This window comes from Cephus cinctus, unplaced genomic scaffold (genome assembly GCF_000341935.2).
Source record: "Cephus cinctus unplaced genomic scaffold, Ccin1 Ccin1_scaffold0215, whole genome shotgun sequence".
Classification (NCBI taxonomy): domain Eukaryota; kingdom Metazoa; phylum Arthropoda; class Insecta; order Hymenoptera; family Cephidae; genus Cephus; species Cephus cinctus.
The window spans coordinates 798,943-822,554 of NW_014332933.1; the positions used below are offsets into that span (position 1 = coordinate 798,943).

At 40.9% G+C, this 23,612-nt stretch overlaps 4 protein-coding genes across 13 annotated transcripts in view; 3 read left to right on the plus strand and 1 right to left on the minus strand.

The window, feature by feature from the left end:
- LOC112493974 lies at positions 1–1,879 on the plus strand. Its single transcript, XM_025082507.1, has 5 exons — positions 1–1,061; positions 1,139–1,248; positions 1,309–1,407; positions 1,475–1,594; positions 1,670–1,879. The coding sequence occupies exons 1-5, from the start codon at positions 753–755 to the stop codon at positions 1,785–1,787; spliced, it is 756 nt and encodes a 251-aa protein (XP_024938275.1). The 5' UTR covers positions 1–752; the 3' UTR covers positions 1,788–1,879.
- Positions 1,860–19,252, minus strand: LOC107265168 (glutamate receptor ionotropic, delta-2). 6 transcript variants are annotated; one of them, XM_025082496.1, is made up of 12 exons: positions 18,583–18,599; positions 17,836–17,902; positions 8,364–8,536; positions 6,441–6,625; positions 6,188–6,372; positions 5,715–6,107; positions 3,599–3,766; positions 3,234–3,460; positions 2,943–3,145; positions 2,601–2,866; positions 2,087–2,517; positions 1,860–2,004 (listed from the first exon to the last, which is right to left on the minus strand). In XM_025082496.1, exons 3-12 carry the CDS (start codon positions 8,521–8,523, stop codon positions 1,913–1,915), a joined length of 2,310 nt encoding a protein of 769 aa, XP_024938264.1. In that variant the 5' UTR covers positions 8,524–8,536; positions 17,836–17,902; positions 18,583–18,599; the 3' UTR covers positions 1,860–1,912. The 6 variants fall into 6 exon arrangements, with proteins under 6 accessions (XP_024938264.1, XP_024938261.1, XP_024938265.1 ...); XM_025082493.1 differs by having other exon boundaries at positions 17,836–19,252; XM_025082497.1 differs by lacking the exon at positions 17,836–17,902 and having other exon boundaries at positions 18,583–18,598.
- LOC107265170 (acyl-CoA Delta(11) desaturase) lies at positions 8,012–15,046 on the plus strand. Of its 3 annotated transcripts, none has more exons than XM_025082503.1 (6): positions 8,012–8,191; positions 11,002–11,288; positions 11,870–12,000; positions 12,107–12,312; positions 12,721–12,906; positions 12,992–15,046. In XM_025082503.1, exons 1-6 carry the CDS (start codon positions 8,049–8,051, stop codon positions 13,266–13,268), a joined length of 1,230 nt encoding a protein of 409 aa, XP_024938271.1. In that variant the 5' UTR covers positions 8,012–8,048; the 3' UTR covers positions 13,269–15,046. The 3 variants fall into 3 exon arrangements, with proteins under 3 accessions (XP_024938271.1, XP_015589800.1, XP_015589799.1); XM_015734314.2 differs by lacking the exon at positions 8,012–8,191 and adding an exon at positions 10,593–10,694; XM_015734313.2 differs by lacking the exon at positions 8,012–8,191 and adding an exon at positions 10,695–10,835.
- LOC107265169 (acyl-CoA Delta(11) desaturase) overlaps positions 17,347–23,612 on the plus strand; it is a 12,679-nt gene continuing 6,413 nt past the window's right edge. The window contains exon 1 of one of the 3 annotated variants that reach the window (XM_015734312.2): positions 17,347–17,484. Coding sequence is in view for 2 of the 3 variants with exons in the window: in XM_015734311.1 (XP_015589797.1) it covers positions 23,424–23,467 (44 nt within the window). In the remaining variant the exon portion in view is untranslated. Of the gene's footprint in view, positions 17,485–19,243; positions 19,264–23,408; positions 23,468–23,612 lie in introns of those variants that run through there. The other 2 variants (XM_025082504.1, XM_015734311.1) reach the window with 2 other exon arrangements.

Here is a 23,612-nt window from a genome sequence, read left to right on the forward strand (position 1 = left end):
AAAGTAAATCAAGATCCAGTAATATTTAGTAGTATTCGGAAAGCTTTATTCAATGTTTCGAATTTTCAATATTTCTGTTCAACTAATTTTTTTTCTTTTTCTCTCTTCCTTCTTCTTCTTCTTCTTAGTCTTTTTTGGCTTTATGCCGTCATAGAGGGTCAAGTGCCCTCAAGTGATGAAACATTTTTCAAAAATTGACGTGGTCCACGAGTGTCAAGTTGGCAACGCACTTTCTTAAAAAGGTTTCATCAATAAGCTTTCTCAATACTTCTTAAAAAGTTCTATAGTTCCTGGTCTCGTTCTAAAGGTTGCTTTAGGAACCAGCAGTGAGTAGCGGAGAACCTCTGCCCGCCAAGCTACACGTTCGTGTTCACGTGTAGCTCGGCTACGACGGGATTCGCATTATCGACGGAGGCGAGGATCACAAGATTCTACTTTCGGACTCACCGTTACGATTTAGCGCCATGATTTTGGTATCGCCTACTCATCTCTGTACCGACAGACCTTAGGTTTATACACAAGACTTTAACACTCTAGCGGAAACTAAGAGTAGTTTGCACATATCAAAAGGATCAACAGCTACTGTCAAACACTTATCAGCAGTTGGTAAAACAATGGAATATCACTTATCGATTAAACTCGATACCTTTGCATTACATAATAAACATGATCTAGCTTCAGTTTTATCCTGGTAATCCGAATTATAACATTTTATATTATTTTTTTTCCGATGATTTTACTAGACAGAAAGTATGCGCACAGTTTCCCTTTTGACTTTACTTTATCTTTCATTGATATTATCAGAAAGCGAAGCCTTCGGAAAACGTCGAGCTCAAAAGACACGCTCACACGAAAGTACAAACAATACCCATGTATTTTATAACCCCTTACCGGACGCCAATGCGATCTGTATAGATCCTCACTGTAACTGCGGAAATACGGGTTTTGGAATAGTACAGAAGATACCATATTTGCCCTGGTCAACCTTCGATGCTCCAATCGACATACAGTTTTCATCGGCCTGCGTGAAGTGCGGTCTCTGTCTGACGGTCGCATTTAAAGTAAACCAAAGGAAATTCTCCTCGCAAATTCTCAAATCTTTAAAAAGAGTCAAAACATAATTCCGCTTTTCTTCCAGTTAAACGAAACCTTAACGGAAATCCACAATAGGCTACCGCTTGGCACTTGGCTCAACGATACCGAAGCGACGACACATTTTCAAGAAATCTGTGCCGATTCTTTCAAACAGTAAAATCCAGTTCACGTAATAACATTAACACATTTATTACACAATACGTATTCTTGTAGTCACAGTTTACGTGAAGTCAATGGAAAACGATATATCATCGAGAGAATACCAAGATCGACCTTGGTCAGTTCCACTGCCGATGGACTCTGGGAAATCAAGTAATTTACTTAGCTAACTGTTGCGTAAGTAACTGAATTTGTTAAAGTGATCTTTCCTTTATCAAAGCCTTAGGGACAAGTGTAGACAATTCCTTAAGAACATGGATCCGGTTAGGTTATACAGACACTGGCAGGAACGATATTTTTTCGATGAATCGTATCCAGATATTCAAGATATTCTTTGTAGGTAAGTATAAAATGAATATTTTTTTAAATTCAATTTCATAAACCGAATCTACACTGTAATTCGATTGAATTGCAGGAACGATGATATCTTTCGTGACTGTAAGAACATTGAGGATACACCAGAAAGACATCACAGACCGGACATTGATTTTCGTGCGAATCTCAAAATGAGAGTGGAATTCAAATGTAAATAGTAGCTTCCGTTTTAGCAAAATATTCACTTTACATTTGCTAGCTAGATCGACAAATATCATTGTACAATAATAAATAAAGTATTACCGGTAGAGTAAAAGCTCTTCTACTCGTTTAATTAAATGAATTAATCTTGAAATGGAAATACCGTAACTTCCGAAGTGGATGAGCTATACTTAATACTAGATCGAAAATTACGTTTGGAAGTTGAATCCGTACCTGAAAAAGAATCCGAAGATTAATAATTCTTCTTGCTATGCGACGTAGCTACTTTATACCTTAACAAAGAATATGTCAGTACCTTCCGTCAACTGTTTCTCGACGTTTGGAATCCTTGGTGATCTGGATCTCAAAATCGAATTGTCCATCGGTACGTTTGGAGGGTTCAGGGATTCGTGAGTGCCGAGTAACAAATTTTCAGGAACATTCGTACTCGTTTCTACGAATGTCGATCCCGTAGTATTATCAGGTAACAAAATTGGATTTTCACGTCGACGTATATTGACTCTATGCATTATGTGTTTCTTGACGTAACGCCTCTTGATCCATAACCTCTCGAGGATTCCAAGTCCGAAAGCCGTAACAACACCCGCCACCAGGATCACGTAGGCCGAATAAACGTCAGCGAATCTCGCCGAGTGAAACGTCGTCGGAGCTTCGCACTGTGGCATCCCTGGCAGCATCCTCTCTCCGATCCTTTCCAGTACCCCACGTTCCTTCATACGAAGGATACTGCAACAAGGTACATTTGACAATTTACATAACTGTATACGAACCAGCCAATCGTATCGCTTCGATCCAACAAAAGTTTTTACCTTAAATTAATGATTTTAATATACGGAGAATATTGCGACATTGGCAACGCCACTTTGGTGAATGTTTGCGGTAGTACCAATTCCTTAATAGAACAGCGATCGTGCAGAAGCGTCGTTCGAAGCGCTCGTCGCGCCATGGTGGCGCTTACGAAAAATCCGTAACTACCCTGGACAGCTTTCTTGAGTCCCAGTATAGTATCCAACCGAGATTCCCGATTGTTAAATGCCTTTATATAAAGTTTCCGAAGATTGCTGTCATTGGCGTTCTAAATTTTTTCAATAAAAAACAATTTTAGGTTAACACCACCCGATTTCATCTCTCGTCCTCTTAAGGATACCCACGCGAATATATTCGTCCTCGCTAAAACTGTATCCGAGCAAAAAATTATTTTCCAAAAGATCCGAAAGCGTGCGAATCCCGCTCGCTTGGACGGACAAGATGGAAGTGATGAAGCCGGCATACGCGTTGTAGGTGACCAAAGCGAATATCAAGCTGGACATGAGTACAATTTTTCCAGAAGGACTGACCGGCATCCATGGTGAACCTGAGGAAAAAAAAAAAAAAAAAAAAGTTAGAGCTCTTCGAAAAATATTGAAAAAAAGAAGACAATGATTAAACTAAAAAACTTCCACCTTGCATGCACATGATACTGATACACCAAAGTGCGGCTTCCCCGAGGCCTGCATTTTTTTCATCCTCCAACTGAGCGGAAGCCCTGACCGTGTAATTGATTGCCCCCATTGCAAGTACGATCATTAGATACGTCATGGCGACGCACATCAACAGCTTATTGTTGAAAGGTCGCAGGAAAATGTCGCGCATCGAGCCCGATTCCGGTGGATGAAAGTAAATGTTTCTCCTGTAAAAATAAAAGACATATTTCAAGCATTTAGCACTGGCACTATTGAATTTGTACTTTCGAGCGATCGCTGCGTCATCTGTACCCTGAGTACCAGCGCGTTACATGATTTACCCAGGCCTAACAATGTATACGTACATAGATCGAATAAGTGGATAAGTGAAGCTCATTTCTCGCTGACGTTCGTCATTAATGGTTATGTATCCCAGCCCGATGTCCACGGTACCGGATACGACGTCACCGAACAGATCGCTCCACGCTTTGTTCGTCATTGTTCCAAGTTTTTCGTGGGACACGAGATCGATGCTGAAAAATAAAAATATTACGTGCTGTGACGTTATTTTTGGACGTCACAAAGGTCCCGTATTGGTTACTTCCGTTTTTCAATTTCGGGACGAATTTACGTCCCTTCTTCCAATCAAATATTACGCAACCGGCCACTAGGGAACTTTAAGTTAATATTTTCGTACACAAATATTTCATACGTCACGACCACCTCACCGAAACCGAGCCATCCGGACAGCTAGAAACCCACGGAGGAGGACAAGCAGATTTTACGCCGAGGAACGTGGAGAGCTGCCGTGTCGACCTGACGACTCCACCCTATAAGGGACCCTACCCGACGAAGAAGACGGAGGGTCAACCCAAAAGGACAGCGCCATGGACTCCACCCTACCTATCGGTTTATATCGTCAATACCGATAGTCCCTAGTAATGGGACTGGTAACGAAGACGAGGAGGTCTCGAGTTCCGCGAGACTCCTCGTGCTGAAGATCAACGGGCCCCTGCGTGGAGGCACCGTAACTGGCTTGCCATGGGAGGCAGAAACGATCAGACCTACCGAAGTCATCAGGATCTCAGCCACTATCGTCGAGGACAGGGCCGGAGTCTCATCGCCGCCAGAGGCCACTGGACACCCCGAGCTACGGCAGCGAGACTGTGACTATGTTCCGCTGTTCCGCGTGGCTAGCGAACTCACGACCAGGATGTCAAAGTGTTGCGCTTAGTCCGCGAGTCAAAATTCACGAATCTTAATTGTAGCGATGTTCAAAATGGTGTCCACGAGCTGCAACGCACTCGCGTAGACGGTGAAGAAAAGATTGTTTTGCATTCCTTATGGCCTCTCCTCTACACTGATGGCGACTGAAGACGACAGGATGGATGCGTATAACGGCGTAGCTGTGATGCACCTTGTGATAAGGAGTATTTAGTTTTTTAATTTTCTTTCGAACCAGATGAAACAAATGTCATGTCCTTACATGTGCCGAATTCGTCTTGAAATCCTCTGACAGACAGGCGTAAAAAAATTATATGTTCGGTGGCAAAAAATTCGAGGTGACCTTGAAAAAACATTTAAAAAAAGAGTTGACCAGTAATTTTTCACTATCGCGTTAAAGCTCTCTTGAAACCATGCAAAAGCTGATAAACACATTTTCGATCGGACTGCTAGTAACAAAGTAATCTCCACTGATCACGATCCGTGGTTCACCCTGTATATTACGGGTTAATTCTAGACGCACGTTCTACGTCTTTGCGTATTCGTAATTATTAACTTTGAACTTTGTACCGTGATCCTTTCTTTTTTTTTTCTTTATTTATGCTCTCCTGGCGATTAGTTATTCCAGGTGAAATAAAAGATTAATGGGAACTCTGTGCATAACTATATTATTACTATTGAAACGTTAAGCGGAATGTCGGTTCGGTTTACTTTACTGCGAAATTAAGTAAATCTTTTAAATTGTCTGCTGTGCCTATTGGAATGTTAATTTTTTTTATCTGAAAGTCTAGTGATTTAAATCATCGTGAATAATGGATTAACGAAACAATGTTTTACGTGGAGTCTTACGACTGGAGGAGATTCTGCCTAGGGGACTCATTTACTTTAAAAGGTATTCGTAAGTGGCCCCTCTAAAAAGTCAAGGGTTACGGGCTACATCCATATGTATCGCTTCTTTCGTGTTACAGCGCATGATACATATATATATATATATATATATATATATATTTCTTTTTTGAGAACAATGTGTGTCGAGTGATAAGTGACCTCGCATAATTATCATAGAAAAACTGAAGTTAATGATGGCTCTTTAAATACTCTACCGATAACTTTATCGGCACCTTGGACAACCGATAAATTCCGCGATTTCTTTAATTTCCCATCGATTATACGCGTATGCCGTAAATGGGAGCGATGGCAATTTTGAAAATTATTTATTTAGTAGTGCCGCCTGCGACGCTCGATCCTCTCGTATACCTGGCGTTTATGCTGTTCGCCACGAACGTTATAATTTCAAGAAGCGGAACTATGTCGTTGGTTTCCTCTTCGCTGATTTTTTCCGTCTGCGAATTCTCACTTCCGTTAAGTACTCCGACTATTATGGGATATCCGTTGAAGTCATTGCGCAGCTTTACGCTCACGGGTGGCTTCAGACTGTGAAGACCAGGACTCCAATGTCCCAATGGAGTAACGACAAGACTGGTATTATCCGAATTTCGGATTTTGTAAATGTGAATCAAATAGAAGACAACCGTGTTGTTCTTGATAATGACATAATCCAAATTCTTTTTCGAATTCTCGTCTTGCTTGCGACCTTTGATATTGCGAAACTTGAAAGTCCTGCTGTAGTTCCGTAAGTTGAAGCAAGTTCTGCGAAAAAAGAGATGATTATTATTAATTTTATTTTTATAAATTTTTTTGCGGGAAAAAATACATTTATTTTTCAATACCTATTCAAATAGGAATGAGTGACGGCGGCCGCCTCGTGTGGCGCGAGTGAAGTTGTGGCGATTACCACGTCACTATCGATACCAATATTCAAATCACGCAATAGAGAATCAATGACCGTGTCTGTATTTCTCACGGTGATTAAAAACCATGATCTATAATAGTCAAACAATAACTTCTGGGAGGCCTGTTAAAAAAAGTGAAATTTTGAAAAATTAATTTTGAAATTTTTTCGAAAAAAAAAAAATACTCTACCAATTGCAATACGTTGTCTGGCGACGTGAGATTCTGCCCGTCCAACAGGACGATCGAGCCTATCCTGTCGCGTCTTATGAAAAGTGCTTCCGATAGTTTTGGATTCTTGGCTGATTGGATGGACAGGCTGATTCCTCTGTCTTGCAAACACCGGATGAGCGGCTTTGCGTAATTCATAGCGCAATCTAATCGAAAGATCCGTCAGGTAGATTAGGGTTCGAGAAATGACCAAAAATCGGGACGCTATAATTTTTGGAAATGAGAAAGGAAGAAAAAGTAGTCTGTCGAATATGCATCGGCGATTCGATCTGATAGGTCATCCCGGTAAAAATAGCATTAAAGTTTCGGCATGTTTCTCGGGGACCTTTTGGAACGTGGATGTGCTAAGTGTTGAGTGGGGGTAAGTCCCCATAATTGAGGAAGGTCAAAGCAAGATTCGACTGATGTTGATTACCGTGAATAACTAATTGAATTGTTTGCCCAGTGGTCAATGGCTGTTCGAGCGTTAGCCCGAAGGGTACAATTATCATTGTTTTAACAAGACACGAAAAGCTGAACGTCCACAGGAACCAGTTGCCGAGGTCTTCATTTTCTTCATAAATGTTTTGGCACTTTCATGAATTCAGGCACTTTGACTAGGACATGACTTCGCTTTTACATTTCTCAATGTCTTTTATTTTCTTTAAGGTATATTTTCGTCGCTACTGGATTATAACGTTATCTATTTTATATTGTGTCCTTGTTATCTTAACGATATGGAATTTCGAAGAATTTCTATTCGTTTCAAAGAACGACGGATGAAAGTCGGTCAGAACCACGTGGCTTTAGGCAGGTCATCAAGAAAAGTGCGAACGTGACTAGATTTGTTGACTTATATATATTTTTTAATATATATCCCTCCCCCTCCCTCCCTTTTAATATCTTTTGGTCTCATTGAATTTGACCCTGGGGCATTCTCAGAATCCGTCAACAAGAATATTTCCAAAGAATTCATTTATCGACAATCGTTGGCCGATAACTTTTCTCCACGGAAATACCATAAGGATCTATGCGATGTCTTGAGATAATAGTGCCTAAGGAAATTAGAAAAAGACACAACGCTACTTTTCAGACTATTTTTAACGCGATGTCACAGCCAGACCGGAAGTCAGGAAAGTGCTTGAAAATTATGAAATACCGGCGTCGCTTCCGATTGGATGATTAGCGGACGCTTATCATTTGGAAAAATTGAATTTCACCTCGAACGTTGAGTTTCGTGAAAATTTGTGAAATTAACAATCCCATTTAGTCGGTTTAAAAATTTTTCAAAAATTTCTTAAAAAATATAATCTTCATCCTCTTTCGCTTTATGCTCTGGAGAGCCAAGTGCCAGAAAGAATAAGGTCAGGGTTGTAACTTCGGGCATAGACCAACAGCATACGAATCTCGATGGATACGAGCGAAACGACACGTTCCAAACGAATAAGCTTATTTACGTCCGATCTTCCATAAGGGTGGGAGTAGGTCTTTTCGTTTTTTCGGTCTTTTATAAGTTATTCTTGCCGCATGTAAATTCAGTCCATTTCCTTCGACCGCGCGGACTCGTGGGACCGATCTTCACGAAAGTCAATGACAGTCGCTGCTTTCGAGAGATCGGCTCTCGTTTGGAAGAGGGGTGAAAGCGTGTACGCGAATATTCGCTCCCTTCCTGTAAAAAGGAGCCTTGGGACGATACAAGGGGAAACAAAAGTAATTTCTTCATTTAAAGGCAGGTACGTACCTGCTGACGTATTACCGTAACAGAAAAAAAAACAAGACGAAAGAAAATTCAATGGCTGTGAACGTATTAAAAAAAAAAAAATGAAAGAGAAAAAAAAGTGCAATAAATTTTTGAATTGTACAATTATCCAATGGGTTCGTACATATATTATCATTATTACTCACTTATCGGACCGATATTGTCAAACAGGACAATTTGTTCCAGCGAACGCCATTTGGCATATTCCAAAATCATTTGCAACGTCAGTGGCGTCGGGGCTATACAAATTCCCGTGACTCCATTTAAATATACGCATAAGAACAGTATGAACAATCCAAATTTCATGACTCGTGCTGGCCTGGAACATTTAATTGTATTTAATTACCAATAATTTTTAACCCCACCCCACATAAATTATTCAATCGAATAAAATCCCTAATCAATTAATTACAGGTGCTCCTTATAAAATTATCGATATCCAATTTTATTCCATTATCATTGTGATTATCCCCGTAATAATTGTTCACTAATACGTAAGGTCAGCCTGTTACGCGGTATTACAGTCACAGGAAAAGCGGGCAAGACGTAAACGGCTGACTTGGTGATCAGTGCTTTAAGAATGCGTAGTCTCTGGGATACAATGTCATAATGCAAATACGAATGAAACACGTGACCCGATGCTCGGTGGTTGTGCAATATTTAAAAGGTTTGCTGGCACCTCCTTCCTTCACGCTGCGTCCACTCGGGTACGAAGATTTATCGAATTTTTGTCGGAACAGCTGATACAATTTATAGATAAAAAATAGAAAATAATTGTCACTCGGATCGATTGACTTTAAGCGATAAATAAATCTGTCGGACAAGACCGATAGCTCTTTTTAAGTAAGGAAATTCGGGTGATTAATTTTGAAAATCCCCAGTCTGTAGTCAAAATTGAGCCTGACGTGGGCGGGGGTGGGGATCAAAAATGTTCGACTCACTCTCTGTTCTTCCTTCGCTAATCGCAGACGAATCGACTCTTAACGAATGACCGAGACTTCGCGAGGCTGAGCATCGCGCTATTCTTGCTAAATAAGTAATCAGACATTACTCGCTATTGTTACAGCGCGGACGCGTCTGTGGACGTGAAAAAGGTAGGGGCCTGTTAATTAATTAATCGAAATCAGTCGTTGCCGACGTCAAGGGCACTTTGGTTTTGATAAATGCCAAGGAATATGAGAATGAAATAACGCAGGGACCTTTGCGTGCTACGTCCGTCACGGCTTTTCTTTGCCGTCCAGTATATTGTCTATGACTTGGGTCGAAATACAAGAAGCAATGGAAACTCTAGTCGAAAATTACGTACGTGAGTTCTTGACGCTTTCTTTACTGACAATGAAAATTCCCGCTTAGGTGTCATTACGCTCGCTTAATTGTGCATAGAGAGTTTATGGGCGTTTTTTTTTTTTTTTTCTTTTCACTCCTCGAAATTAGCTCGAGATAGTCATCTGTAAAAGTGGAGTTTGCGCGTGTTTATTGCGACCGATCCTATTGATAAAAGGACCCAAGAGTCCTGTGAATTCTTATTCATGGGTTTAGTGGGAATTTCATGAAACACAGTGACACGATAATGTATGCCGAATGCTAAATTATACGTAGACAATTTTTTAATCGATCCATCAGACAGTCTGCTTCGTAAAGATCATTTTTATGCAGAATACAAATTTTTAAACTGGACGGATCACTTGTAGATCATTTTACATGATCCTTATAGGATACAATACAGGTATACGTGGGATCAATAATAATTTTCCTGTTAAAAATATTTTAGCACTTTTTTGTTTCAGTAGATATTTTGAAAGACATTTTTGCTCCCGACTGTACGTATACTGAAAGGCACTGACACCATTCAATGATTGCGTAACAGTTTGCTTCTTTAAATTTGTTGGTGTTAATTATTGTCGTATTGTCATTTGAATTAACGCTGCTAATTGATTCCACGCTTTGTATTTTAATGAGAGAGTACTCACCAAATTATTTGAAATATATTTATGTGAATTAATATTAATAAGATGGAATTATCCAACAGAGCTGTCAACGGGTAGCGTTTGGAGTTTCAACTGAAATTTCTTTTCTCTACCAGGATTTCAATTTTCAATAAGTAAATTGGCACTTCCGATTATTGAGTTGCTGTATAAAGCTTAAACAGTATTTACGTAGAAAAGTCAAAGTGGTGCCGCAAGAGCTGCCATTCGTAGAAAGACAATAAGTCAAAGTGTGGATAAGTTGAAAGTGTAACTAGCGATATTTTTACTGAAAGCAAAATGCACTCTGTGGGATATAAATATTTTGGAGTGTACGGTGTCGAACGGGTTGTACTCGTGTGTACCTGGCTTGCCCATAGCTACAGGTAATTAATGCGCTTTGACGGCGAGGCTCTCGGTGTCAGCAATGTGCTGATAAGGCAACTTTAAAAGTTGGCCATTCGACATTTACAGTAAAACTTGATGAAACTGTGTCCACACGTAACGTGCACGGTGAGCAGTTAGGGTCTCCGTCCAAAATTAAATACGATATTGATTTTTTTTTTTTTATTATCCACCCTAAACCTCCTCGGGTACTTTTAATTACTTTTTAGTGCACTTTTTTTTTCTCGTAAACATTCGCATGAAGTCCCGGTGGGTATACCCTGTTGATCAGGGAAAAAATTGGCTTTTTTAATTTTGAAAAAAAAAATAAAAAAAAACTTATTGTGGTGCTTGCGTGCGTGCGTGTGGTTGGAACCTTTTTTTTTTTTACGGAATACGAAATACTGTATGTAATTCGTTTTTCAACGATTTGCAGAGAGCCTGCTGTGAAAATGGCTCCCAATATATCCGGTGAAAATCGTTGCGTCGACTCCAAATTTGAGGTGCAGCCAAACGAACTCGTGGAATTGCCAGAAAAAATATTGGAAACCGAAAAAACAGAAGGAGTACTTCCGGTAAAGGAAACGAAGGGCGAAGGATGGTTCAGCTTCAAAACGGAGCTCATTTGGTTAAATATCATCGCTATTAGCCTTGTGCATTTGATAGCATTTTACGGTATACTGACCTTTCCAGTTTTCGAGTGCAAGTTGACCTTATTGTGGGGTAAGTCTGATACAAGTTATTTTATCAATTTAAAATTAAAAAAAAATTGTACTAACCAAAAACTCATCAGGAGCACCGCTGTTGCACATTTGTCCTTGAAAAATATTTTTTAATCTCGTAAAATGACGACAAAAAATTTGCTTCTCGTAAACCACGCGAAAAAAACCTAATTAAATCACACATTCGTATAATCCAAATAATTCTCCGAATTTCGAGAGATTCGTCAAGTGTCACTCCGGGACACCGTAGAATCGTATACTGATGAAAAAAGAAACCAAACTATAGTCAAATCGAAACGTCACTCGAGTGACACCTAATAAATAATTTCAAGACTCGAATAGATTCATCGGTGATTTCTCTATTGAAACTATACAAGAACTAGACGCCATTCGTCCCATTGACAAAGTTGCTTGATTTTCCTTTTCAAGCGACAACCACTAATCTTAATTAAGCCGACACGCAATTGTCAAAATGACAGAACTTCGGTCACCCTATAAAATGGCTATCCAGAGTTTCGTACACCCCAAGCACTCTATACTCGGACAGGAAGTACGAATAACCGTGATTCCCTTTTTCGACAGGAACATTGTTGGGTCAGCTGGCAGGTTTTGGGGTCACGGGGGGAGTTCATCGTCTCTGGACTCATCGATCTTACAAAGCGAAATTGCCGCTCAGGATAATTCTGCTCGTCTGCTACGCGATGGCTGGTCAGGTAATCGACAACGTCGTCAAATTGGATTTAATACTCCGAATTGTGAAAAATAATTATTTTTTCAAAAAAAAAAAAAAAAAGGGCCAAGTACGAATAAACGTTTCAGAACACCATCTACGACTGGGTGAGGGATCATCGGGTCCATCATAAATTTTCAGAGACCGACGCCGATCCGCACAACAGCAACCGCGGCTTCTTCTTCGCTCACGTCGGCTGGCTGATGATGCGCAAGCATCCCGAAGTCATTCGCCGAGGTCGGCAGGTCGACATGAGCGACATACTCGCTGACCCCGTGGTCGTATTCGGAGAAAAGTAAGTCTACGTAATTGTAAACTCAAAAATGCACGCGTTCCGATCGGCACGTAATTAGCAGCTTGTCCCCTTCTTGTATTTCACATATACAATATGTATATTCGAACGAAAGCCCGAGGTCACGCGGCACGATATATTTTGAACTCCGAGTTTGGATTATCTCGCTTAGGTTAGAGGGGAGTCACTGGCCGCTTTCACGCTTGATCTTCTTGACTGCTTCGTGATATTGAACGGATAACGAATTAAATTCATTATTGCGCAATTTATGTACATTCTACATAATTTATAATACGAAAAAATTCGCACGTGTTAAACTATAGCGATAACAGTACGAATATTTATGATTATACAGTTCGCATAGATGCTTTTCTTGAAACGTCACATTTCCATTTTTTTTTTCTCATCAAGGTACTTCCTGCCGCTGAAGCTTTTCTTCTGCTTTATATTTCCCACCTTGCTTCCGATCTACTGCTGGAACGAGACTTGGTACAGGTCGATCATGGCTCAAGTTTTCGTTCGTTACATCTTGACCTTGAATTTCACATGGTGCGTCAACAGCGCAGCGCACCTCTGGGGTACCAAACCGTATGACAAGTAAGCTTCTTACCTGAAATATGAATTTTTGAACGTGTCCTATTTATTTGTCTATTAATTGACTTACCTCGGGTACCGAAAACAGCAAAATTCAACCTGCCGAAAACCTTGGCGTTGCTCTCGTCGCGTTGGGGGAGGGCTGGCACAACTACCATCACGTGTTTCCCTGGGATTACAAGGCGGCCGAACTCGGGAATTACAGGGTGAACACGACCACCATGTTGATCGACATGTTCGCCAAGATCGGCTGGGCCTACGACCTCAAGCAACCTTCGAAAGACCTTGTGAAGCGAATCGTCGAGAAGAAAGGCGACGGCAGCCACCCCCTATGGGGCGAAGTGCCAGAACCAAAGGCGGAGTGAGGCAGAGAGGATTTACTTTTTTTTGACGAAATTTCTGTTGCACGAAATTGGGAAATTCGAAATCAGAAAATGGCGCAAGAGGATGAGAAATAGAATAGCACGTGGGTAGCACGAGTGCGAGATTGATTAGAAAATGAGAACTTGCAAAAAAAAAAAAATAATAATAACTTGAATAATGATGAAATTTTTTAATCGATTACTATAAACACGTTTTTTTTTGCTTTTTCATAAATTTATTACATTCCCGCATTTTTTTTCAAATTACCACTTCACCCTTATAAGCTTTTGCTCCTTCCTCTTTCTGTGCCACTTCCGGTTTACGATTAACAATTTCTTCAGCTCAGGATTTTATAGTTTCTTTTGTATTGACTATAATGGCATAGAGCTTTTCATTAAGAGCCAAGTCTTCCAATGGTGCGATTAGTAAAGTGCAGCATTTTAATAAAAGTGTTATACCGTAGAATCGCTATAGGTCAGTCCATGTTAATTTAAACGAAAGCTACTTGCGATAGTAGTAATAGATTATAAATAAACGTATAATCAAAAGGGTCAGAAAATAATATATTTATTCAAATAACAAAGATAAGACGATTATCTGTACTAGATCATACAATAATTGTCTAACCTAACCTAATGCAATAAGACTTGGAACATAGATAATTAAATTTTAATGTACAGTATACAGTGAAGTTAAAATTATCGAGGTGTAATTAGATCCACTATTTTGAGATAGTGATAAATTATCAACGCAGCCATGTACTTCTCGAAGTACAACCCACGCGGTTCAGGCATGCTTATCTTTGTGCAGTCTTTAATCGTGTGACAGAACGAAGTGAATTTTTTCCAGAGATAGAAAAAAAAGAACAAAGTTCATTAAGCTGATCACTTACAATTCAAATGATGTTAATATTAAGGTTAAACTAATATACATACATATTTATGCGGCTATCTTTTGCACGATTAAAAATTGAGCTTGAAAACGAGTATAAATTTATCGCACTGTTATTCCCGTCATTTTCTGATATACTGTCTAATAAAAAATTTAATAATGCGCAAACATAACAAATATTGCCAATGAAAAATAATATAATAACCATAAAATCGGGTTTATTGACGCATTAGCTAGTTTAGAGCAAATTAAAAAACATATATGAATGAATTTATCTCGTGCATTTTTCCGATTCAGACTTACGCATGTATGTCAGTGCTTGCGTATACCGTAAGGATGAAATATGTATTGTTGAAAAATATTTTTTCTTAACATCAGCCGATACGCATATAATGAATTTTCACCAGAAATAAAAAAAATTAACGAGATCTATCAATCTGCATTTGGCAGATTTTTCCACTCTTGCAATAATCTACATAAACATATGTATATTATCCAAGCACGTGTTCGGTGATGCGTAACAATTTGAACTTTGATAACACAGACCGAATCGTCTGTGTGAGTGCCGTCCTGAGACATTAAGTGACCTTTTAAATTTGTTACTTATCTTAATACAGAAAAATAATTATTCAACCTTCCGATGCATCCTGACACTGAAATCTGACATGGACACGATAAAGCCGATCGACAATAAAATAATTCAATCGCCAAACCAAACTTGAATCAGACCTTAAAAGAGGTAATCAAACTGTATGGCGCGAAAGTCGGATAGAAAAGTAAAAAAAGGAATTGATTTAAAGTTGGTTATTTCAGTGACGATTAAATGTAAATAAGAAAAGGAAGAAGACTATAGAATTGTATGCGAATAATGAAATCACGATGCAAGTCATTAACACGTATGTCAATTATTTTTATACCAGTCGAATAATAGCAAATGGGACATATAGTAGGCACGTGACGCACACAAGACACGCTCTCACTTATGATTAGCAGTGAGTGACTCCACGATCGAGTACGAGTCCGTCACGTGTAGTCATACTACATAACGAGATTTTTAACTGCTGGACTTTGGATTTCCTGCATGCATATTGGCGATACTTTTATGACTTATATCGTCCTCTAGTATCTTCTCTGGCAAAAAATTCTCCCCAGAAGTTAACGATGACTAAAAGCGTTATAAAACTCACCTACCGTGTCGTGCATGTATTTCTCCAAATTTCTACATACATATCTACATTGAATGTCTCAGCTATTCGGCCAACGATAACTAAGGTTATGAACCGGCATTGATTGTACACACTTTGCGCCTATTGTTTATAAAACCAAGTTCCAGACGGTCAACAATTGTTCAATTGCGATGACTGCTGAGGAATGACATGCTCGATCGTTGGGCTAGAAGCACATAGTCCAGCAGAGAAAGAGAGGGTTGGAGGTTGAGGATGAAGCTAAAGAAAGAGATGGCACGAGGCTTGGCAAGGGGACTGGTGGCAGGAGGCCTGAAGCAAAGAGGGAAAGAGAGATCACGCCATCGTTCCATGACGAGGATTCGGCGTCGACTGGTCGACTGGCATGGCAGGCATCGCCTGATGCGCAGGTTGGTTGCGCAAAACCTAACCGAAAGGAACCCTTAGGTTTAGTTGGACCATGCGGTAGTATAGTAAAGGTACAACTGTTGTAGCACCCTCGTTATTTTTGCCCCTTTAGGCTGTGCTTTTTTCACGTCTTTCGACCCATAGATTTAACGCTGCTAAAATTGTAAAAAGTTAACGACAGTGCCTGTCAAAGGTACAAGGAGAATAAGAACACAATATAAATTTAATAAAGGACATTAGGAGGTAAGTCAGTTTTTATCGATTTGCACAGACAACATTACAGTAACGGATCTGCATCCGAGGCGGAAGAAGATCGGCTTCGCTCTGATTGTTAGTTTAGCTGAGTGAATTTCGAATGGCTTGTGCTCGCCATGTACGTAGTCGATTGGAATTGGTGAAGATGATTATCTGTTTGGTGGAACTAGGTATCGTAGCATGTGCATCGTGAATGCTCCCCGGCGCTGTAACAATTGAGTCTGCCGTTCGCTATTTTTCCGCGTAGATAAATTCGTCATTATAATTCGCAATGACAAGGTCACTCGTTTTCTTAAGGAACTATTGACCCATGTTTCCCATAATCCGGTTATTCATTAAGATAATCGCGTCTTTTAACACAATGCCAGGACATTAACAAATCGTTAGAATAAATCTAAATAAGCGACTTCAGAGTGCCTACGTACATAGACGTGTACGAATATGATAGCACGTAAATGGTGAGTCGCGTTAATTATATTCCATTTTTAAAATGACCACGTAGATACAATTCGTTACGTACCACCTGTTGCATATATGCAAAAAAACTACGGGGACGCTACTCAGCGTCGCGACGCTTCTCACCTTATTTTTAATTAGCTCCAAAGTCCACACTGACTCATTCTCGATAGCATTGGAAATGCCGAGACAATACAATGGATCGAATATATTCACTCTAGTGTCAATTATTTTTATTTTTTATTTTCGTCCTGCATTTCATTCTCCAATAGTCTTATACTTGATATCAATTTGCCTTTATCCCGTTTCTTCATTTTCTCGCAATCATCACTATAAATTTGCCCTATCATCGTGGCTTCTCATGAAAATTAACATAATTTCATCACCTTTTACACGTAAGGACCAGAAGTTCTCCTGTCATCTGAACTGTCATGCATATTTCTCAGCATACGCTTGTTCGATAGGACTGATATGTTTCATGTACACTATATACATGCTCCGCTAATATAATTGCTATCTAAATTGAAAAGATAATTGTGTTAGAATAAGAAAGTACAAGAATTTCAGGCGACTCACGCGTCGATTTGAAATAAAAACTTTATATACATAAATTTGCAATCGGGGTCAAATCGGACGTGGTATATCTTCGAACAGTCAACGTATTCAACTCTGACTGGTTGATCATAATATCGTGTCCACATGACAAAGATAAGCGTGGAGCAATAGAAAACGAAAATGGCAAGCTGACGATACAATGAGTGATTCAGGTTCCGGCCGCGGCGTGGCGCTGATTGGCAACCTGGTCCTGGGGTCGCGAGACGCAAATCATATTTAACTCTCGCCGCGTGTACCGGCGATTCAGTTGCTCGGCAAGTCGGCACCGTCGGTGCACCTTTTGCTTACGCCCTAGTTATTTGTAAAAACGATAGACTCTGGTGTGTTCTGTTAAAGTTACCCTTGATCACTTCGATTCTGTCATTCTTGTTCCTTCTTGATTCACGGATTAGGAGATCGTTGCTGCAAGGTACGTTTGAAATTCAAATACTTTTCGTACTGTACAATAACACAGGGAATCAGAAGTATTCTATTGGAAATGTAGATAAGTGTTTTGTCTTTCAAAAAGAAACGTTAGACTTGTTTGCTGCGACTTAAACGTTCGATTCTTAACGGATTGAAAGGGTTTCACATCCTTTTAATAATTACCGGTTAACGCTGCTTTCAAGCGTCAGGAAAGGTTAGGAGTCAGACGAATCAACGAATCGTGCAGTTGTGTTGTGATTGAAATATTTTTTATCCAAACAACACATAAACTTCAGTCTATCCGACATGCGGAATAACGGAAGCTTTGAATATTTGAATGTGCAGTGGTACTTACTTGTCAATGTAGTGGTCTACAGTAGATTGGCATATGTTTTATGAGATTGAATAAGTCTCCTAGAGTCCTGTGTAACGGATGAAAGAATTTTCTTAAGTTGTCTCTCACTTCGTTGTCGTTCGTCAATAAAATAGAAGTTGAAAACTGCGTCTAGTATACTATGGTACCAGCAAGTATCTATTGCGTCTGGTTACGAATTTCGTGGAATTTTTTCTGACGTAAAAATAAAAGTAACTACTGTTGTCGCACCTAGTACAACTAAGACTACGCGATGACAACGACGTATGGTGACAAAAGGTCCTGGAGACATTTTTTTCCCTTGCCAAATCAATATCATATCCTTTGAATATGCAGACGTGTCACGTGCTTATTAATTTGTCCGTCTCGATGTAAACCCGAGCAACAAAGTAAGAACGTTTCCATAAAAGCTGAAAAATTCGCTCGCGTCGAAACTGAACCTTTTCTTATTTAAATTTAATGGAAATTTCGAATCTCGGCAAATCTGTTTTATTCCATAGCCACACAACCGGTATTAATGTATAGCGAGTCTCGAGAAACCAGTTACCTTATCCTAGCACAATACATAGAGCGTATTACGTCACATAATACAGAGTCACGCAAGCGGAGATGGAATAGTAAGAGTTTTAAAGAACCCGGGTACCCACTAAAAGCGGAGAGCGACAGCGTTACGAAATTAATTTCGTGCTCAGTGAAAATGTCGAAATTCCACAGCTTCGGTTAACTTACTAAATTTTCCTTCGATCGTGAAAACTTTCCTCGGTCTTCCGGTTTTTTCGTATTTATATGTTACTCGCGTTATGCATATTCGAAGCGGACACGTCATAAGTAAATTAGCTGATAATCAATAATCGTTGGATTTCATTGTCATCCACGTCCGTCTCTGTTTTCTTATATTATACATGAATGAAAACAATGGACACGTCCTTCCATTAATGACTCATAGATATATACACAATAGCATGTTCAACCTCGCACGTAGCTGTAACAAAACTTAATCTTGTACACATATGTCCGATTGGAAATTCGATTTGTTGACGCTTCAATTTTACATAATTTTAAACCAGGATGCAATAAATACCTGAGGTCAATACGAGCCGTTTGACATTGCCAAGACGCTGCAAAGGCCTCACGGCTAATTTCTCTAGTGCGCGATCGACTGTGGGAATACATGGGAACGGACTAAACGTTTCAAAGTACCTGGTGGCGTGCTCTTACTTCCGTTCGTTGAACCCCCGTTAAGCGTTCATTGAAGAACGGAAGCTCGATCCATCTGCAAACCGTTGGCACCGTCAGTGCTCGCAGGCAGTTTCGTTCGGACAGATACCATCTCGCTGACTATCATGGTCAGAGTTTTACACATCGTGGTATCGCGGAAGCCAAGGAAGAATCGGTGGTTTTGTCTATGAGGTGTGTTTTGTCTATAGAGGTGTAACCGACAGTCGTGATTGCATGGGTCGCCGAGGGGGCGCTGTAGTTCGTTTGTGTTTAAAATAACCACGAGGCGGCTGCAGTTTGAATGAATTTGCGAAAAGTGCGGAAATGCTGATTAGAAAGGAAAAGAAAGAAAGAAAAAAAACGTACAAAAAACCGATTGGCGACGATGCGTGAGAATTATCAGTTGAGGGTGAAGGTCGTGAGAGTCGCAAGGAAAAGGAGATTAGGTTGCGTAAGAATCGAGTGCTGCTCGCGAACCACGTGTTCTGTCTACGGTCAATCTCTCCGATCGACCAACGTCGCTCGATTATTATGATTATATGCGCTGCGATAAGAAAGCTCACTCGAAATAGTAAACAGTGGATTATTCCCGATAAATTGCTTTTCGCAATGATAATTTCTCCTATCTCTGCCTTTGTTTTTTTCTTTCTCGTCTGGGGCAACTGGCTCGCGTAGATATGTGCACGAGGTGGTGGGGGTGACATTTTTGCGCGACCACGTGTTAAACTCGTGTGACAAAAAAAAATAAATAACGGCAACGAAGTGATTGACTTATTGAGTGCCCGCCGCGTGTTCGCCTTTTACTTTGAACCGTGTCTGGATATTTCATAAATTTTGGATTTCCTCGACTGTCGGCTACTTGAGTTACCGACGGGCCCGTGTTTGAAATTACATTGAATCGCCTAACGTCAGAAGCGACGTGAAATTAGAATTAATAGGAGCCTACAATTTGGTCACGCGGTATAGTATTGTATCACGTCGCAAGAGAAACCGGATCGAGACGCGAAGCAGGTTCGTTGCACGACGAATCACGACGAATTTTTCGTTAACGAGGAAAGTCGCGCTTCCGCTTCCGGACGAACTGAACTCGAACGGTGGAAAAGTTATTTTAATCGCAAGCATCGCCAACGTTCTTTCTCGTCTCCGTTGTAATTTTTGGCAGTGACCTCCGGCAAGGTTTATTTCGTTCTGTTGCTATCCTGGTTCCTCCCTTCCACCATCTTTGCGTACTTATTGCACTGACTTCCTCATTTTTCCGACTTCTGGATATCTCGATTTTATGTTATCGGTACCTTTGCGTTTCGACTAGTGGAAAAATACGATAATATTTTTCTTCTTTGAATATTCCAGCACGTTCTCCGTTCATTGCCACCTGACCGATTTCAACTATTTATAATTGATTCGTGTCAGAAGAAGAAAAAAGAAAAAACCTTTGGCTGCAATCCGAAAATGAAGCATCGCGCGCGAACACGGATTCCCCGTGTCACAGCGAGCTAGTCAGGGTCAATATTTATATTGGAAGCATGAGCGTAATTGTCATTGGAACGTGTCGAGCGATCCGTATAGAGGCAAGGTCGTCAAGGTCAACCCAAGTGAGAGAGACACTATCCCAGCTCGTACGATCCGATCTTCCCACATTATACCGACCAATCGCCTGACTTCCCTTGTGTCTCAATAATTTAACGATAAAAACATCGTGAAAATGGTCGTTACGTAATCTCATGAAAAAATCCTTCCGCAAGCTCTGCGAAATCACTATTGCAATATCACGAAGTCTTACGTAGCTCATCTCCGCCGATAACAGTATAACACGATACTGGGCCACTGCGGACTGTTACCGCGTTACGGCCATCGCTTACCGCTCTTCTTTCGTGCCGTTAAGAATCTATATAGCGTGTTGCTACTCACTCTCGAGCAGCGCTCTGACGGCCACGTAAGTAATTGCCGCAGGAGGCCCGTTTGTGCGATACACAGGGGGGAGTGGGACACCCTGGTACGTAGAAAAGCGTGCTTTCCGGTCGGCCCACCGGATTCGCCAAGTCTAGGTGGCGCGAGTCGGTTCCTGCGTTTCTATTGGTCCGCCAGACTCGGCTGACGCGTCGCCCGAATCACTCGCCCGGTACGATGTCGCGCGCCTTTCCTACGTGCACGGAGGCCTTTACTGCCTTCGCTCTGGCGCATCGAGCGTTCGACGCTCCTGCCGACGTTCTACTTTGCTGCTCGCTGTCACTCGCCTCCGTTCACTCCGCTACTGACTTCACTCTGGATCGTCTCCCGCTCGCGCCTAGCGAAACTAGACTCGACCTGGTGCTTTACTGTACATATATATACTACTTCACACTGCGCTGTGTATTCAAATGTTTTGAGTAGAACAAGCCTGTAGCATCTGGCTTGGCAGGATAGAACAACGGAGCACGTAGACGTACGTAACAAGGAAAACGTAAGTTTCGGACACGTGGATACGATCTCGTTACAGACGTTCGATGGCCTGATCGTAAAATTGTTTTACCACGGTATGACTGTTTTCTTGAACTATTTAATCGGCTGACCGTTCGCTCGCTCGTCGCACCATTAATTATTTCGATTTCTTTATCGCTAGCTCGTATCGATCTCGTTGACAATGTTACGATTGATATATTGAATTACGAATTACATAATTTAGTAACGATCGTCTTCGGGCTTCTTCAATCGAGTTTGTTGCACGACAATGCAACTGCTGTTTTTCATTTAATAGAAAACCGGTTATTGGCGTTCAATGTTTCCCATTCATAACTATCGTTTGTTTTTTGCCAACCTGGAAGTTATTCATCGATTCGTATGAGGTTTTTTTTTTGGGCAGAGATCAACGACTGTTGGTCGCGAGGGAAAACTTTATGCAATCTTGTCTCAGTGCTGCTTTCGGAAGCTGTGCAGCTTCTAACGATACTATCTGCGCGCAATCACGCGGACGATCCTTATCAGTGTATCATCGGTTATTCTAATTATTAATAGAATCCAGGCGCACTTATCGATGCATCTCGTACCATTCACGCGAACCTTCGACACTCGTGCATGTTTCTCAATGCGAATGGAATAATATGCGCATAGAAAATGCGTGTTAATTCCCAATGGTTTACAGTAGCTGATTATTCGATTGGCGTTGATCGCTACTGCCAGGAAATATTGAAAATAATTAAAAATGTTAATCATCCTACTGGGAAATCGCACCGAACGACATTTGTTGACGCTGTCCATGCTAACTGTTGCTTTTAAATGCTTCCGACTGTACCGATACTTTTTTTTATTTACATAATTCGATCTAGTCGCACCTGCGACAACGTCTTGTTTTCTTATCTGACGGTAAATATTTAATGAAAAGATTTGCTCAGATTTTGACAATGATTCATACTGCGGGTTACAGGATCACAGATCGAGAATCTCAATCGAGTCTGGTATCTTTGTCATCGAGTCGTTGAGAATGCTTAGAGGCAGGTCGGTGACTGCGATAAAGATGCATAATCAATGTCTGGTAATTTTTCGCGTATAAATCAGAGGCAGCGGGTTTCTTAGTAACAGCACGTACGATACGAGGTTGTGTCGAGTGACGTGAAAACAGGTGTAAAATCTATAATTAGTTTATCGCGTTATCTTTTTTATTATTATTTAGTTTGTCGGCTCTCCGAGTCTTCTTATCTTTCTTTCACATTTCAGTCAACTGAATTTAATTCTTTTTCCTTCTTCCCGCACGCGATTGTCCGTTGCGCGACGTCGCAGTCCAAGCAGCGTCAACTACTCGCTTCCCGCAGTCGCGCGTTGCGCAGAGCCATGAGGTCGCTGTCTTATCTGTTCTCTTAACGGGTACCGTGACTCGCACTCTCCATTTCAATGCCAAGGTCGGAGCTTGAGGTTGAGGTTAACCGGCCTAAGCGGCTAATGCCACGCGAGTGCAAAGGCGGGTCAGATCAATAAATTTGATGCTGAATGAGGATAAAATATTTTTGAAAATTTTTTTCACTTGGTCGATCGATACGTACGGAGTGTTTGATCGAAAAAAAATTTGTAGCCGTGAATATTTGAAGATATTAAAAAAAAGGGGTAAACGTGTACTTGAAATCGAGGGTAGCTTTTGAATGAGCTTGGACAAAGGAGGCAGCTATGGCATCGGGCAGGATCGGAGAGAGAAGGGATCAGCTGATCTCGAAGTGGAACGTTCGAGTCGGCGGTCCAGGAGGGGAGGGGAGTGCGAGTAAGTGGAAAGGGCGCTAGCGACGCTCGGCGTCCCGGCGCGAGTCTGCGCCCCTGGCGCGTCCTCAGGATTTGGCCGGCAGTCGATAGGCGTCCTCGCCAGGGCGAACCTCAGCACCAGGTCCTCGATGTTCTTTCCATCAGCATGTAAACTCCTAAGACTCATCGCAAGGTATCCCAATCGGGCTGCTCGTGAACCCTTTGATCTTTACTCTTTATAGTTGGACCACCCGTTAGTGATTTTTCGGATACGCGAGTGCTGTGCTAAATTGTCCATTCCCTTTATGGGGATGACGAAGGGATGGATGCGCCTGTCG

Coding starts and splice junctions, on each gene's coding strand:
- LOC112493974 (XM_025082507.1), top strand. CDS start 753: ATGCGCACAGTTTCCCTTTTGACTTTACTTTATCTTTCATTGATATTA. Junction 1,062..1,138: donor GTCTGACGGTCGCATTTAAA/GTAAACCAAAGG, acceptor CTTTTCTTCCAG/TTAAACGAAACCTTAACGGA. Junction 1,249..1,308: donor TGTGCCGATTCTTTCAAACA/GTAAAATCCAGT, acceptor GTATTCTTGTAG/TCACAGTTTACGTGAAGTCA.
- LOC107265170 (XM_025082503.1), top strand. CDS start 8,049: ATGACAGTCGCTGCTTTCGAGAGATCGGCTCTCGTTTGGAAGAGGGGT. Junction 8,192..11,001: donor ATTTCTTCATTTAAAGGCAG/GTACGTACCTGC, acceptor AACGATTTGCAG/AGAGCCTGCTGTGAAAATGG. Junction 12,001..12,106: donor GCTACGCGATGGCTGGTCAG/GTAATCGACAAC, acceptor TAAACGTTTCAG/AACACCATCTACGACTGGGT.
- LOC107265168 (XM_015734310.2), bottom strand. Junction 3,146..3,233: donor CAGTATCATGTGCATGCAAG/GTGGAAGTTTTT, acceptor TTTTTTCCTCAG/GTTCACCATGGATGCCGGTC. Junction 2,518..2,600: donor ATTAAAATCATTAATTTAAG/GTAAAAACTTTT, acceptor ACCTTGTTGCAG/TATCCTTCGTATGAAGGAAC.